General features: G+C 38.5%; 2 protein-coding genes across 4 annotated transcripts in view; one reads left to right on the top strand and one right to left on the bottom strand.

Annotated features, from left to right (window-relative positions):
* The window catches only part of LOC137976402 (2-(3-amino-3-carboxypropyl)histidine synthase subunit 1-like), a 37,464-nt gene extending 32,687 nt beyond the window's left edge, over positions 1-4,777 (bottom strand). For 2 of the 3 annotated variants that reach the window (XM_068823742.1, XM_068823743.1), the window contains exons 1-2: positions 4,618-4,777; positions 3,087-3,172 (exon numbers count right to left, since the gene is read on the bottom strand). In XM_068823742.1, the coding sequence (XP_068679843.1) occupies positions 3,087-3,172; positions 4,618-4,738 (207 nt within the window). In that variant the 5' untranslated portion in view covers positions 4,739-4,777. Of the gene's footprint in view, positions 1-3,086; positions 3,173-4,447; positions 4,484-4,617 lie in introns of those variants that run through there. The other variant, XM_068823744.1, reaches the window with a different exon arrangement.
* Positions 4,778-4,788: 11 nt separating this feature from the next.
* Positions 4,789-17,500, top strand: part of LOC137976400 (NADPH--cytochrome P450 reductase-like) — a 54,275-nt gene continuing 41,563 nt past the window's right edge. Inside the window, exons 1-3 of the mRNA XM_068823741.1 lie at positions 4,789-5,094; positions 16,104-16,161; positions 17,409-17,500. The exon at positions 17,409-17,500 is cut by the window's right edge and continues 37 nt beyond it. Coding sequence (XP_068679842.1) covers positions 4,946-5,094; positions 16,104-16,161; positions 17,409-17,500 — 299 coding nt within the window. The 5' untranslated portion in view covers positions 4,789-4,945. The remainder of the gene's footprint in view (positions 5,095-16,103; positions 16,162-17,408) is intronic.

The raw sequence follows: 17,500 nt of genomic DNA, 5'->3' as shown, positions 1-17,500 counted from the left end.
AAACTGCCGTGAAACAAAAACCACCGCGACCCAAAAGGTATCAATTTTTTTTTGAGCAAGTCATCTTGATTGGACGAAAATCATTGAGCACTACAGGACAGAACTTAAGTATTTTTTTCTTATATTATCAGTAAAATGTTTTAAGAGTGGAATGAGCTTTTTGTGGATTCGGTCGAAGCGTCAGTTTCTCTCGTATAAATGGCGGTATGGCCCTATTGTGATTGACCATCTTCGGAAGTTCGTGGTTGACAATCACCTTGATCATTCATTTGGCATGTTAGCTGTGTCCTTTCAACTTTTAATGTGGTGCACCGGTAGTGCAGAAGACCTCATTTTTTTTATTTATCCCAACTAATGTCGATCGAGATACATAATTACTGTTCCTTTGTGTTCAAAATGTCTTTAGGGCAGCAAAAAAGTTTTTCTTAACCTGAAACATTAGAAAACAAGCTTAAAATTGCTGAGAAAAAAATCGCGTAATTTACATTATTTATCGCATAATTGGCCTTTCTAATCGCACAATCTGCCCTGAAAAAATCGCATAATTTGCATTTTTTAATCGCACCCTATCAGAAGGCCTGTTTATTGTGAAATTAACCTCTCGTCACGGTCTCAAAATACTGCAAAATTAGGTTCAAATCTGGAGGAAATAACACACTAAACCCTTTTAGTTGTATGTACAAATCTACGTGTGTCTAGGCTGTTTTCTTATTAGTTACATCTTGCGTAAATGAACTACATGTATGGCTTCTGGAAATATACCTCCTCAAAGGAGAGAATGTTGTCAGAGGAGATGGAAATTCTTTTTACAGAGCCATTGGCAGCTCTTTGGAGGGATGAAATGAGCGATGAGAAACATGAGAAAACCCTTAGGTTAAGTTCTTGTTTGAATGAGAAAAACCCAACGGTTTTTGAGCCGCTGCTATTAATTTTTCTACAAATTCTGTAAGAGTCCAATCACTTTAATGTAGACTGTATGATGATTCTGCTCAAGCAAACCATTTCAATCTCCTTCTGCCTCAAGGCAGCTGTTTTAATGCTCCTCTTCAATAGAATACAGCAGTCTCTGTTTCAATGGATTAAGATAACACTGGGAATTCATATCTGGCATGCCCCAGATGTTACATGTACATGTAAACAACCCTTTCCTTCTGTCAAACTACCATCTACATGTATTCATATAAAAATTTAAAGTCACTGGATCTAAGCAAACTTAAGCGTGTCAAGCTCCACTATGACTTCATCCAATACAAAAGCGTCATCTTCATGTACTAGTTCTCTGTAGATCTGATCTTTGGAGAAGGTCTTTGAGGTTTTAGTGCTCCCACAATCATACTCTCGTATGTACAAAGTTGGTGTAGGACATTCAGAGGTTCTGTAACCTTGTAAAAAAAATTCTTTCAACAGACCTTTGTACTCATCAAAACCTTGAACTGGTCAAGATTAATAGCTCTAGCCCACAACAAAAGATCATTGTTATTCCTGGGCAAGTAAAATCTTAATATTACAATGTGAGGAAGAATCTTTTGCTTCTCTGGGTGCCTTCGATCGTTGTCACAGTCCCGCACAGCACAATGATCACCATTAGACATGTTTACAAGATTATTTGAATTGCTGAGTTTAGAAATAGGCCAAAAGCCAGCCCATACACACATAAATACAAATGAAGAGGCTTTATTGAGTTACATTGTATTTCCTCCAGATTTATTCCTAATCTTGTAATATTTTGAGACCATATTTTCACAATAAATTTTACGCAAGCAAGGAAATTAATCAGAAAATTGTGTCTCATATTTCACGGTTATTCACACAAAAACTTACACTTGCCATGTGTCAACATTGCCCAGATCGATTTCTGATAAAACTGTGTTGAAAAAAAGCATTGATATCTTTCCAAAACAGTGTTTTTTGGACGTCGAATAACTTTCTGCCATACGTTTTCTTTCAGCAACTTGCAATGTTTTCCCCTGGCGATCCCAGAATCCTTTGCGTATAAGGCACGGATCCAATTACTGGCAACTCCTTTATTTGGGGTAGGTACAGCTGCACAAAACACATGTCAAAGGTCATTGTTTTACCCTAACCCTATTAACCGTTTACAAATGCTAACATTTGGCCTAAAAACTTAATAATTATTAGGCTTCAGGTTACCTTTCACGAATGTTTAGGATCATACAACATGTATCTGTATTAGTAAAACAATGACCTGAGACCTGTGTTTTGCACCTGCCCCAAACTGACCTACAGTCTCAGACATAATTGGTTGGGACACTTCATGCCAATATCCTCTATTCCCTTCTCGTGCATTCCTTGCCCCTCTCAATGTTGTTTATTGCAGTTCAGTCACAAAATCTTTCACACCAACATCGAGAGGGAAGAAGAGGCAGAAGTATCCCAACAACTATGTCTGGGACTGTAGGTTGAAAGGTTGAAACAACTTGATCTTGGTTGAAACAAGTTGACCTACATGTACCTGTACATGTAATGCACCGATCAACTCCTCTCTCCCCACAACCCCCCCCCGGGCAAATGAACTTTTTGAAGATTGGATCGTTCAAATTCCCACCCCCTCGAGCCAAAATGATGTTCAAATGCCCTACCCTATCATCGGATTTGTCTGTCATACCCTACTAAAGAACACTCGTCGTCTGCTCCTGCCGTCTCTAATAAAGACCTTTTGAAGACCTTTTTTGTAAGCTAATCGCTCACAAATGCTACATCTCTTACTGTAATCTCTTCCATCTCATCCGTTATAGATGTTAGTGACTTCAGCACCAGAAAAAAAATTGATTTGAAACCTGACACTTCTTGTTCAATTTTCCCCACCCCACGCAGGCAAAGGTCAAATTCCCCACTCCACAGGCACAGAAGATAATCAAATGCCCATGGTTTGCCCGGGTGGGGGGGGAGGGAAATGTTGAAGTTTCGATTTGATCGGCGCATAAGTTGAAACAAAATGACCTAGTTTGGTCGCAAATTGATATAAAGGAACAAAATGACCTGCAACATATATACTCGCCGCTTTGCAGCTTAGTAAATATCCACCACTACCCACTTCCACTTTGTTAAATAGTTGCTAATTATACCTGCTTGACAGCTTCCTGTAGCTCTGGATTATTTATAAACTCTTCAGGGATTTGCTGAACAATTCTTCTGGTATTTGCACCAATATCTGTTTTCAGATGCAAGCAGCCACATTAGTGATGCAGAATTGTCAAGGAAGTGCTTTACCTTCCTTTTTGAAAATCACAAATACAATATACTTTGCTGACTACAGATATTGTACTTAGGCCAAGGTCAAAGAAGTTTTTAACAGACCTTTTGCAGGCCTGAGGGTTTGAATGAAAATGTTGGAGCTCAGAAAAATTGCAGAAAGCTACAGATGTACAGTAATAGGTTGTCCTGGAGACATGAATGTATAATAAGTAATTTATTTTGCAGGCACAACAAAGTAGGGACTGACACTAATTTAAATTACATGATGATAAAAGTGGACACTCCACGATCGTAAAATGAATTGTCTGTGGTACATGTTACACAAAAACAGAAGGTACTGAGTTGGGTGGTATTGAAGGTGCTGAAAGTGGATTTTCCCAGGAGGAATGTTGGCTGGGCCAATCCAAAAATAAAAAATTAAAAAGACTAGGAATCCACTAGGTACTCATGTTAACTCCTACAACGGAAGAAGCTAGCCATATGCAACTATATGAATTTCCCACCAGTGTTCAGGAACAAATCCTTCACTGAAGAACCCTTTCCTTGAATAAATTACTTAAATCGAAAATTAGTACCATTCCATTTTAATGTTTATATTTTTAATGTTAATGTCTTTTTTTTTCTTTCTTTATTATTTTTTTGTACATATTATTGACAGTTGGTGTGATACCTAGACTAATAAATAAAGATGAAGATGTACAGATAAACAAACAAGTGGAAATTTGACTAATTCTTGTTAGTTAAGAATTATTTGAAGGAATGCTTGTTGTCCATTTTTTACTTCATTATGAAGTAAAAAATGGACAACAAGCATTCCTTCAAATAATTCTTAACTAACAAGAATTAGTCAAATTTCCACTTGTTTGTTTATCTGTACATCTTCATCTTTATTTATTAGTCTAGGTATCACACCAACTGTCAATAATATGTACAAAAAAATAATAAAGAAAGAAAAAAAAAGACATTAACATTAAAAATATAAACATTAAAATGGAATGGTACTAATTTTCGATTTAAGTTCTTCGTCCCACACGCCATCTACATGAGACGAAGGACTTTTCAGAAGTCTAGTTTATCTGAAGACTGTGTGGTAGTACAATTAATAAATGTAAATAGTCAGTTAAACCCATATCGAACTACAAAAAGTTACCAGAGAATCAACTTTGCCATGGTTTCAGTGTTGGGCATACCACCAAAGTTAGTAAAAATTAATATTAGAAATACTGCTCACTTTGATATCCGATGGGCAAAAGATACAATTGTTGTTGAAGACCATTATTCGTTGTTTTTAAGATTCCAGATATTCATCTTCGATCGATGACGTCAAATTGCGCATGTGTCGGTTGTTACAAAGTGTATAATATGAACCGATCAACGACATGAAAATAATTCATGATCTACCTGTAAGTTTGTTATTCTTTTGTCCAGTAAATGTCCTACTTCCAACAAACCTTTTCCTCGTGTTAGCTTTAGCAGAAACACGGGTGAAGTTTGTTTCGGGATTGATGCCTGCATCCGCCATCTTGCTGAACACCGCGGCTTATGCTGCTCATCTCACGTAATCGCGTGGTTACATCGCACTTGTTCCAAAAACAAAAGTTTGCAGTCGTTGCAGAATTTACGTAATCTCATGTGATTGCACCAGATTTATATATACTTCTTGTCATTTTATTCTCTGGCTAAACGAATAGCAGCAAGTTAGAAGATAATCTTTTGAATTTGCCTTATCATGTCAACTGAAGGGACAAATCTTGAGAAGCCCTTGGTGGGCACAGTTGACATTTTGTTGTTTGCTTCCTTCATCGGTGTCGCATTGTACTGGTTCTATGCACGCCGAAAAAAGACTGAGAATGCTCTTTCGCAGAAACTCGTCCTTACGTAAGTGTGTTTGTTGTTGTTGATACATTGTTCTTATAACTCAAAATATCGTGCAACTTGCAACTTGGATCGAGGTTTACACTTGCAGTGCACTTAGATCGAAGTAGCGGTTCCGAAGTAACTGTTCGATCACGTCGTTCTTTTGTATTTTTCGCATAGTTGTATTTGCTTGTCATTTAAATTTTTTTATCATTTTAGGTTCCACCATACAGTATCCGAGTAAGCTACTGTGTAATGTTTGATTTGTGTTAATTTCTTAATTTCACTTAACGGTGTTATTTAGTACCCTAGCGCTAGAACGACGTACGAGACACCGGCGAGGGAGACGGAGACTTAAAGAAAGTTCCTTTTCTTTCCTTTCCTTTCCTTCTTCATTTTTTGTTTAATCAGTAACTAACGTCATTAAGTAAAATTAATTGAGCATAAATTTAAGAAAGATAGTGAACACTACTGTCACGCGATCAGGCGTGATAGCTGAAAGGTCAATATTCGGCTCGTACTAAACTTTACGGTGATTATTAACTGCACAATCAACATTTGAGAAATGTTATACTTGAGCTATTTTTTGATCTTGGAGTATTTGTACTGTGGAGTACTCTAACTGCTGAATACCACACCACTCCAAAAGGGATCTTGAAAAGTGATTTCTATGCAGCTACGCAGTGGTCATTACCACCCCTCCCCCTAGAGTATGCTAGAAAGGAATAAAGTGGCTACGCGGCTATGCAGTGGTCATTACCACCCCACCTCCAAGAATATGTTAGTTAGGAAAAAAGTGGCTACGCAGCTATACAGTGGCCAATTTACCACCCCTCCCCCTAGAATATGTTAGTAAGGCAAAAAGTGGCTAGGTGGCTACATGTACGCAGTGGCTACTACCACCCTTCTTCACAAGATCTCCTTTAAAAGTGTAGTTAACCGAACTGTAAAATAAAAGCTAAATTTTAAAAGAGTTCTTATGCCAAATATTGAAACGAATGCCGAATGTAACAAATGTAAACGAGTGCTATATTCTTCGCGCAATCTTGTTAAAAAGTCTACTTAACCGAACCGTGAAATGAAATCTTAAATTTTTAAAGAGTGCTTACTGTAGGCTTAATCACTGAAACAAGCACTTAGGCTTAATCAGTAAACGAGTGCTATATTCATCACATGATCTCGTTAAAAAGCGTAGTTAACCGAACCGTGAAATGAAATCTTAAATTTTTAAATAGTGCTTAGGCCTAATCGCTGAAACAAGCGCTCAGGCTTAATCAGTAAACAAGTGCCATATTCAGCACATGATCTTGTTAAAAAGTGTAGTTAACCGAACTGTAAAATGAAAGCTAAAATTTTAAAAGAGTGCCTAGGCCTGATCACTAAAAAGAGCACTTAAGCTTACATATGTAATCAGTTCAGCACAAGATCTGGTTAATGACCACTGCGTAGCCGTGTAGCCACTTCTTTCCTTACAAACATATTCTAGGGGGAGGGGTGCTAATGACCACTGCGTAGCCGCATAGCCACACTTTTCAAGATCACTTTTGGAGTGGTGGGGTATTCAGCAGTTAAGTGTCATTATCTGAGAAAGTGTTCCAGGAGCCAAAAGTTGTGGTCAACCGACTTGGCTGAAACTTGGCACAAAAGTTGGTTGCCATGAGATATTTCAAAATCCAATTTTCCTCGCTTCTCTGACTTTTAGTTTTGGAGTTTTAGAGGGGTCTCATTTTTTGCTCCTACATGTACAGCACTAAAAATTCAGTCTTTCAGGGGACATTTTGAAAGTGCCTTGTAAAATTCATTAATTATTCATGAGATTGCAAACCAATCCCAGCACAGTATTCAGATCACATGTACACAACTGTAAACCCCAATACAAATCAATGAATTATTAAACAGTAGAATTAACTTTTGATACAAACTCCTGCTCAGCTAATTAGTATTCATTAACTTTTGATACAGATCTCTACTGATTAAAATAACAATACTTTGCAGTCAATTTAATGTATCATTTCACAAGCAGGATAAAATATTCGCGTCTGATCTGTATGGCCGTTTACAATGACTCTCCTATCGGCTCGCCATTGTAAACGCCCATATACAGATCTCTCGCTCATATTTTATCTACTACATAAAACCCAATTGGTAAATTGTGCTGCCAAATAAATTTGACCATGAACTCTACTATAATAGAGTTTTCATTTCATGCATGTAACTTTGTTCTCAAGGTATTGGACAGAGAGGAGCCTGGGGCTAGAGTTTTGCAAATTACAACCCAAAAGTGCCATTTTTCAAAAATGCAGTGTATCTACCTGCCTTCTTGCAAAACTTCCGTACCTGACCATTATTTATGTACGTTAGTGACCCAATTATCAAAATCAGTTGAGAAACATTTGGCTTATCAAGGTTTGTTGAATTTTTGCCATAAACACTCCATGCCCCTCTAAGACCATTGAAAATGGAATATTGAGCATAATTCATGCCATAAACAAACCAAAGTGCTGACGTGAAGCCCTTATTCTGTATTTGGTAATTGAAAATGAATTGTTTAACATAATTATATATACAGTCTTTTTAAAGGATGCTTGAATTTTCATTGATTTATGTTCAGTTTTAAGTCATAATTCTTCTCCATTGCTCCAAGCATGGAAAATCTCCATATTTTGTCAGGCCTGATTTTTTAGATGATTACAAGATATTAAGTTAACAAAAACGTTCCTTAGCATATAATCTATGTCTGTTAACAGCCTGCATAGTTCTTGTAAATACCCACCAGTAAAGGAGCATGACCACGCATAGAATACATTTATACGTATTACAAACATAGGAGCTGCAGTTTATAGCAGTGTCGATGTGACCCGTTATTTCAGAGTCGTTTAGAGGGGAGTATTAAATGAAACCATCTGTCAAGAAGGAATGCACATTTAGGAGAGCTGGATAGTAAAACAAAATGCTTTTATTGCAAATACAACAACCAAACGAAGCCTGCTTTGAGATGATGTATCAACTGGCCTGCCATTTTGGACATAGGAGAGAGTGGGGACTGGACCAAGTTCCCATTCTTCTTCGGTTTCGTGGGTACATGTATGTTCTGTCAGGTGGGAGAAATTCAAGGTTAATTTCATGATGGCACTTTGTTCCTTTCAAGGGGTTAGTGATCAGTGCAGTGCCACGTCATGGGCTGCGCATGAAACAGGAATGGTTCCTTTGTTGTCCTGCGAGATAGACATGACTGAATGGTTGAAAGGAAAGTACAAGGGGTCAGGTGCATCCAGGGCAAGAGGAAGACATGGTCATACCAAAGCTACAGGTGATTCAAAATATCACTTAGGGATCATACACGCGTACAAGTGGCATTTATCACGATCCAGTGGACTCTTTTTATTGAACAGAGACCATGATATTTTATGATATTGTCGTCTCAAATCTTGTTTCTTGCGAAGAGAAACTAACTTTCAACAAATTGTTCATAGAAAGGGCAAAAGGGTTGACTAAAATCCTATGTAACTTTGAAAGTTAAAAGTACAGTTATTTTATCGCAGCAATCTCGTGAACCAAAAACAACGATAAGAATAACTTGAAGGCTGTTTTTTGTCTGCTCGCTCTGTTTACATTCAATTCGAGCATGAAACTCTACTGTTTTTCTTAATATTTGCTGGTTTCGTCAGAAAAAAGTCTTTGCAAACATGCTGCATCGAAGCTTTTCAATGAAGTTGACATTTAAGCAAGAAAATGCCTTGTTTCATGGATAACATTCTTGGTTACAAAAATTATTTGGATACATTTTTTAATTACTTACAATTAGTTATTTTAGTATGTCAATAGAGGTGTTGAGCACAAAATTAACAACATCACAATTGATGTGGGACTTGAAGCAGTTGTGCTGGCTTTACACTGAATGTTCAAATTAGTTAACAAAAACTCAGATATCACTCATAAGTTACAGGTTCTCTCATTCGGAACTCCAGCAGCTTCTCCCAGGAATCTCATTACACCAAGTGAAGAATGCTAGAAAGCCTGCGTCAGAACATGGACGCGGAGAACCATTTTAAGACAAGGAATGAGATTTTCTGATGCAGATTGGTTATGGAGAAAGTTAGGGATCTTATAGAGTTCTTTTCCAGATCCATATTCCTCCAAGATGTAGCCTGTGGATTACAAAGAAAAACATTGAAACTTTCTTCAGGTGAGAGAATCCCCATCCCTTCAGTGGTTAGTTCAATGGCTGTGTCGAAAATCATCTACCTAAACCATGAAGAGTGTCGTGAACACTGAGTGTTTTACAATGTAGCTGCCTTGAACCTGCTTGTGTTACCACCTTCAAGACAATCAAAGAGGCAGAGGCAGAGAAATGCAGTCCCAATTGGCGAACCATTGGGACTGCACATGAACACATGGACACAGGTCATCATATTATGACTCCACAGAAGGAGACCACAATTATTCGATAAGGTACATGTACATAGGCAGTGGGCAGCTGTAACGACATCGGTAAAAGTTGCTGGCCAGAAAATGGGCAGGACAGATTGTGTTCCTTTGGCGAACTTACCACTGAGCCAAGGGTGGGCCTTAAAGAAGCAGAAAGCTGCAGTAAGAATATCATCAGGTGTCAAAGAATTTTTGACAAATTTATTCAACAAGGGAGCTAAGGATCTTCACCAAAAAGCTACATGTATGGCAGCAGACATGGTGGAGCAAATAAAGAAAACTTTCCCAGTTTCGAAGTGGGTTGAGGTACAGACTGTCAGAGGATACTTTTCTCGGCTGGCTTTGCAGCAAAAGGGACTTCCAGTTAGCGAAGAGGAGGGTGAAGACGAAGCGCTGGAGAAAGAGGATTACATGGAGCAACTAGTCGGGGTGGCTAAACAAGAGATTGTCCTCAGGCATCCTCTTGTATATGATGATTTTAAATTTTGTGATCTCTCTACCAAGGGTAAATTAGTCAAGGTTCTGGAAAAGCAAAGACTCAGTCAGCTGCAGTCATTCTGCGAGTATTTTGACGTGGACTTAAACCAATCGGTGAGTCGGTTACTGTAAGGTTGCGCGACTCATCGACTTGGTCCAGTCATCACACTCTCAAGTCCAAGGTGATACAATGTCAATCACATCTCGAGGCGTTTCATGACTTTGTATGAGGCGTTTCATATGAACATCATTTATCATCCAGCTCTCCTAACTGTATCCCTTCTATGGTTTCACTTACAAGGCAATAAAGTATTTGGGAAATGATGGATCGCAGGTCACCTAGACGCTGATCACTGCAGCTTGTATGTACACCGTATGAGGGGGACATTGGGGTGTATTAGAAACCGCAAAACCAAAGAAAAAAATTAATCATCCAAAACCGCAAAACTGCAAAACCACAAAAAAATCCAGCCATAACCAAAAACCGCAGACTAAACCGTCAGAAAACCATGGCGACAAGTGGGGCATACAGATCAAACTACATTAGCACTTTATTTCATCAAATTATTCGTGAATGTCATGGACTTGTCTAAAGCCTTCATGTCTTTTAGTATCTGCTAAAATCATAGGCTTTATTTCTGCCGCTCTCTCTCGAGTCCTCTCTAGAGTTGCGTTTTTACAATCACAAAAAGCTATAGCTCTGGAAATTTCAATCGAAAATCTCTAATTGAACATTTCTGTTTGATATTAAACTAAGACCTGACAGTTTGGAGATTCGAAAGGAATGCTCTAAAACATGTGATTGCACTGAGAAAGCTAACCGGTACAATTTGTTCCTTGTTTTACGTGGCAGTAGGAACTTGCTCAAAGGTTAAATGTGGTAATAAACAGATACTTACTTAAAACAGCAGTCAAATATTGAACCTCACTGCCCCCTGGGGGGGGGGGAATCCCATATAAAAAGGGGAGGGATGCTCGTTGGAAATTTTACATTAAACCCCTAAAGGAGACCAATCTGGGTGTGGCCCAGGCTTTTTTTGACCCCTAAAAGAGACCATATTATAACACAGAGAAATAAAAAATACAGCGACTTTTTATGATGGCAAAGACATTATCATCTAATACTTTCACCTGCCAGAAGAAATGTGAAAGTGTAAATACACACTTTTATATTTCTTTGCATGCAACCCTAAAGGAGACCTTCACATCTACATAATTGTGATTGTGTTTTGCTCAAAACACCATATAGTAAGTGAGGCCAAAATCCGAAATTTACAACCACTAAGCGAGATGACGAGCATCCCTCCCCTTTTTATATGGGAGTTGAATTTTTTTTGACCCGCAGTTTTAAACTTTGAAAACTTCAGGAAAAATAATCAGCCACTTATGTCATGTCATACAAATGCAACGAGCTGTGGGGTCGAGAATGGTTACCAGTGCCTTTGCATTATTTTCAGGCATGTGTATAATAATTTATACGAAAATGAGCAAGAATTGTACTGTCAGACTATTAAAAGTCTGCTACGAGCCTGCAAGGTCCATCAGGCCGGCGCTTATCTCCGGTTTCTGTAGCATGAAACGAATGGGAGTATTTCTACTCCCCCCTGGATGGGATGCCAGTCCATCGCAGGGTTACCCCCAGCATTAAATTCGCCGGTACCCATTTATACACCTGGGTGGAGAGGGGCACCGAGAACACAAAACAATGTCCCCGGCCAGGACCCGAACCCAGACCACTTGATCTGGAGTTGAGCACACCGTCAGGCTATTTCCATGGGTAAATTCTTCGACGTACATAAAAAAGACGTCCTTGAAATTTCAAAATCTGGCCCTTGAAAGTCCTTGAAAAGTCCTTGAATTTTTGGCCAGAAAAAGTGTTCGAAGGCTGGTAGTAGGTTTCAAAGAAAAAAATCCATCCTTTTTTTGTTCAATCAAAGGCCTTTTAAGAGCAATTTTACGGGAAGTCGGTGGTTTAGTGGTCATTAATCGTGCCTCCCACCTCTGTGACCCAGGTTCAACTCTGGTCTCGGGTCGTATATGGGCTGAGTTTCAGTCGATCTCAACCTAACTCCGAGGGTTTTTCTCCAGGTACTCCAGTTTTCCTCCCTCCTCAAAATCGACTCCCAGTCAATTACATCTGGCTGAGTTTGCGGTGCTCCGAGATCACACATAGATCGTATGGCGGCAGCCGTGGGCGCCTTCACATGCATTCGGTCCGGTCCCATTGAGCCGGTTGATCCTGAAAAGCCCTTGTAGGGAGCAGTCATCTAAGCGCACATTCACATTTACATTTACATTTAGAGTAAGAGTCGGGGTAATTCTAAACAATCAAACTGATTTGGCTCTCACAATTCATTTTCACTTACCAAATACAGAATAAGGACTCCATGTCAACAATTTGGTTTGTTTATGGCATGAATTTTGCTCAATATTCCATTTTGAATGGCCTTAGAGGGGGCATGCAGTGTTCATGGCAAAAATTTAACAAACCTTGATAAGCCAAATTTTTCTCAACTGATTTTGATAATTGGGTCACTAAAGTAAATAATGGTATAGGTATGGAAGTTATGCAAGAAGGCAGGTAGATACACTGCTTTTTTGAAAAATGGCAATTTTGGGTTGTAATTTTTACATCAATTTTTGCCAAACTCTAGCCCCAGGCTCCTCTCTGTCCAATACCTTGATGGCAAAGTGTATACATGTAAGAAATGAAAGGTGCCTCATCTGCAAGATCCTGCAAGCATATAAATACGTTAGGTCGAGCTTGTTGCATCGCAAAATATTTTTCTAGCTTATGATCACCAAAAATATTGAATCAGGTTGAAGGAGACATGAAAAGAGTGAGTTGCCATGAGAACCAATTTCTTTATGGCCGAAGGTGTGTTGCCTGTAGAACTATTAGCCTACCAAGTTTCAATGGTCTCTGCTGCAAATTGACTGAGATAGCTCTATTTATATACATGTACTTGATTTTATATTGGGTTGAGTCAATGACGTCATCAGTAATCTCATGTGTATATTTTACACATTTTTCAAACCTAAATATCTCCAGAACCAATGCAGATATTTCCAAATGGTAAACTGTGTTTTTTATCTTTCCTAGAATTCTATATATTAACAAACCTAAAAATTAAATTGATGAAAATTTGATCATAGTAGCACTTTACGCCTGTACTGTTTTGTCAACCCTTACTTTTGGTGGGGGGCGGAAGGGTGAGGTATAAATCTGGCAAAGCCTCAGGGTGACTCTATTCAATGGAATGGTGGGACGACGGAATTGCGGAATACACAGAATATTCTAAAATACAGAATATATGGAATATTTTGAAACAGAGTTTACAGAACATTCCCAAACATTGAATACATGGAAATATTCCAAAACACGGAATGAGAGGAAAGTCTTTTTAAAAAGGATATCAAGATTACATTTTTTGCCCGTGAGTAGTCTGCGTAGGATAACATAACTTTGGATGATAATTTTACATTTCCTCGGGACAAAAGATATAAGAATGTGTTACAGAGAAGAGTTCATCCCTGGTGATATGTTTCCCCGCTTCCGTTTTTGTGCCTCTCAGACCATGCTGAAACATCTAGGCACACTTTCCCACAATCAGAAAAGGAAAAATGGAGAAAGACAATGGCAAGTGTCTCAATTGCCTTAAAATTATCATTTCTTTTGCACGCTGTCTTTGTTACAAAACCTAATTCGTTCATACATGATTTTCCTAGCAGGTGTTGTTATGATCGGTCACAGGTGGACGACCCTCTGTCTATGTTGTTGTCATCGATCTGTAGAAGGATAAATACATCACAACAGTTGTGATTTGCTCGGCAATAAAGTTTGAAAGCAAATAATTCAATGAAAGATCAAACAAAGTGTCAACCGGGTCCTGTGTTATGTTTTTTTGGTCGATTCAAGCTGTTTGAGGCGTCATTTTGTGAGATCTTTTCTTGACTGCCAGTTAGAGAGTCAAGAAAATTGATTTTAAAGGCAGGCAATACCGAGCTGCCGGCCAGTAACCTTGTCTTGTCCAGGCGAGAACTGACACCAAACCAGTGAAATTCTTGCCTTAAAAACACCAGCATCTAGGGATGTTCCCTTCGCTGAATTTGAGCTTCAGTACAACGCGACCGTTGCCAAGCCAAGCGTTGGCAAGGCAATGGTGGCATTGCACTGATTGGTATATTCAAATAGACTTAAATGCTCTGAATTCCTTTGATCTGGTTTCTTGCAGCAGTCATGTTGAGAAAGCTTTATTATGGACTTCAGGATCGTCTTTCTGAGTGAATTTTCGAAAGATGAAGCTCAAATTCGGGAAAGGTATGGGGCATCCCTAATAGATCGGATGCTGGTGTTTTTAAGCTGAGAATTTCACTAGTTTCACATCAGTTGCGGCTTGAACAAGACAAGGTCACTGGCCAGCAGTTCGCCTGTGACCAATCATAACAACATCTGCTAGGGAAATTGTGTATGAAGGAATTAGGTTTTCTAACTAAGAAGTTCAAAAGGGCTCTGACTTAGCAAATCAGCATGCAAAAGAAACAATAACATGTCACACATTATGTTTTTATAAGGCAACTCAGACACTTCGGGTTGCAGGGATGGTGCAATGGTGAGACCACTCACCTCCCACAAATGTGGCCCGGGTTCGATTCCCAAACTCAGCGTCATATGACTGTGGGTTGACTTTGTTGGTTCTCTACTCTACACTGAGAGGTTTTTCTCCGGGTACTCTGGTTTTCCCCTCTCTTCAAAAACCAGCATTTGATTTGATTTGCGTTAACTTGTTAATTTCAATTTACATTGTCCCGATTCGTGCTCTACATTGTACCATCGTCTTTCTCCATTTTTCCTTCTCTGAGTGTGGGAAAGTGCACCTGCTATGTTTCGGCGCAGTCCAAGAGGCACAAAAACGGAAGCAGGGAAGCATATCACCCAGGAGTGATCACTTCTCTGTGACACATTTTTATATCCTTTGTTGCAAGGAAATGTAAAATTATCATCTGAAGTTATGTTAAACTACCCAGACTACTTACGGGCAAAAAAATGGAATATTTATATCCTTTTTAAAAAGACTTTCCTCTCATCCCGCATTTTGGCACATTCCGTATATTCCATGTTTTAGAATGTTGGGTATACTCTGTGTTTCAAAATATTCTATATTTCCCATGTTTTAGAATTTTCCATATATTCCATATGTTTGAATATTCTGTGTATTCCGCAATTCCACTGTTCAGCCATTCTGTTCCAACATTCTACCATTCCATTGAATAGGGTCACCCAAGCCTCAAGTTCACACACCAACCAGGTTGACATTTGGGGTATCATGAATGTTGTTTAAAACCCTTTGACACCCAAACCGGCCTAAACCGGCCAGACTTAGTATTTTACTCTGTCTAATGCCAGACGATTTTACTCGTCAATGGGCCCTATATTTCTTTTAATCAAAAATTTTTGACTCACTGACCCCTGGGAGTGGGACTTAATAGATTTTGCTCCATCTAAGTCCAGATGATTTTACTCCTTAGTGGGGGTGCAGTTCAGGAGTCATTGGATTAAGCTATCATGTAGTTACTGTGGTGACCAACTTGAAAGCATTTTGCTACTTTGGTCACCACACACATCCTGTAAACTATGATTGTTATACTTTATTTGTATCTTTGTAAACATTACTGTAATTTTGTATGTTATATTATATATTTTATATTGTGATATTCTCAGGAAGGTGAAACTGACCTAGAGCTCCATGTATATTTATAATTCTCCAAACCAGGGTTACATGTAAGCATACAACTAGGATATAGTTTATGCACAGTGTGCATGACATCTGACTTAAGTTTGTGACTCAGACATAATGCTCACCCATGCTCTCAGAGATCAAATCCCACAGTTAGTATTACCTTTTTTTTCAGAAGATGATGAAGTGCAAGTATATTCTATATATTCTCATCTTCTGCATTTCACTTGCAAAGCAATTTTTGCATGTGCCCATTCTAAGTTGTATACATGTACAATGTAGGTGCGTGATTGGCCTTCCATCTATCTATATTGCTTCAGACAAGGAATTGGGTTTTAATAAAATTGATATTTGTTTTTTTCTTTTTTCTCTCTTTCTGTTCAATAGAACAACAGCAAAGGTTTCTTTTGAGGACACAAGTTTTATTGGAAAAATGAAAAAATCTGTGAGTCTTTAATAGCTATAGAAAAGAACCTTTTTCACAACCAAGCTACTGTATGATTATTTTGCAGACAGTATACATTTAAGACTACAGTAATTACTGCATTCTTTTGAGGTGATCAGGAGTATTCAACTTGACATTTCTCTACACCTTTAATTAATTCCCTTATTAAGACTGTAAATTATTCCACCCAAACATTCTCTTTATTATTCAACAAAAGGGGGCCGCCGAGAACGGGATTTTCAATAAGAATTTTATCAGGTGACAAAACCTGGGAAGTACATGTAGGTGGAGAATGGACAATGTGCACCAAAGGCGCCCTTTCCGAGGGCCGGAGACACGATCTTGTAAGGGGGTCGCCTGGGGCATCCTCCCCCAGGAAAAGTTTGAAATTTAGGCCTCTTAGAATGCACTTGCAGCATTCTGGAGCACAAATGAGTGCATTTGAACACAACACTAATAATTATCATTATTAATTAAATTTTGGCTTTTTTATTTGGAGAGAGTACATGAATACTCTAAATTTTTTGAAATTCAGTTGACAGCATTTTGGGTTTTGAAAAGATGTTACAGTAAATAGCGCGACGTACATGTAGCCTCCTTTAAGGGTTCTTCACAAGTGACTGAAAAGACTTTTTGCGAATGTTGTCTTGTCACGCTTCAAATGCAGTTAGCAAATCAGGCATCTTTTACACCAAGTACTGGGCCATTACCTCAAAAATGTGTGTGCTCAATCCTGGATCAACGTCTTTGACATGGACAGGGAAACCAAACTCGCTGCCAAATATACTCAGAATTCAGTTGCTTCTTTTGTTTTTCGTGAACAAAACTTCCCAGATCCAAGGTTAATGCTCTGTGCAAATGTTTCTCATGTTATTCATAAAATTTGGGGTAATTTCCAAGGAAAAGTGGGCAGCGAGTTCACATGCAATAGCCAGCGAATTTGAAAACATTGCCAAAATCCCTGTTAATGCATTATTATGTAGATCAGTTGCGAGAGCAAAAGGTGTTTTGGTGGAAAATTATATCATGTGGATGTGAAAACAATAAAAGGAATAACAACAACCATTAATTTTATTGTACTCTAATTTGTGGATCTTACTTTTTTTCAAATACCTGTACATGTATGTGGTGTGCCAACATGTAAAATTTAATTTATTTTAAAATCATGGATTTTGGTGTCACCATGGTTAGATGCTTCCATCTACCATTTTAAGACATTTCCCCATCAGGCTGAATTTCTTTTGTAGGGGAAATCGTTAGGAATATTTTATGGATCTCAAACTGGAACAGCAGAAGAGTTTGCTGGTCGATTGGCCAAGGATGCACAGCGTTATGGATT

This window comes from Montipora foliosa, chromosome 11 (assembly GCF_036669935.1).
Source record: "Montipora foliosa isolate CH-2021 chromosome 11, ASM3666993v2, whole genome shotgun sequence".
NCBI lineage: Eukaryota > Metazoa > Cnidaria > Anthozoa > Scleractinia > Acroporidae > Montipora > Montipora foliosa.
Note: the sequence above shows the minus strand (reverse complement) of the source record. Positions and strands in the feature narration are given on the sequence as shown.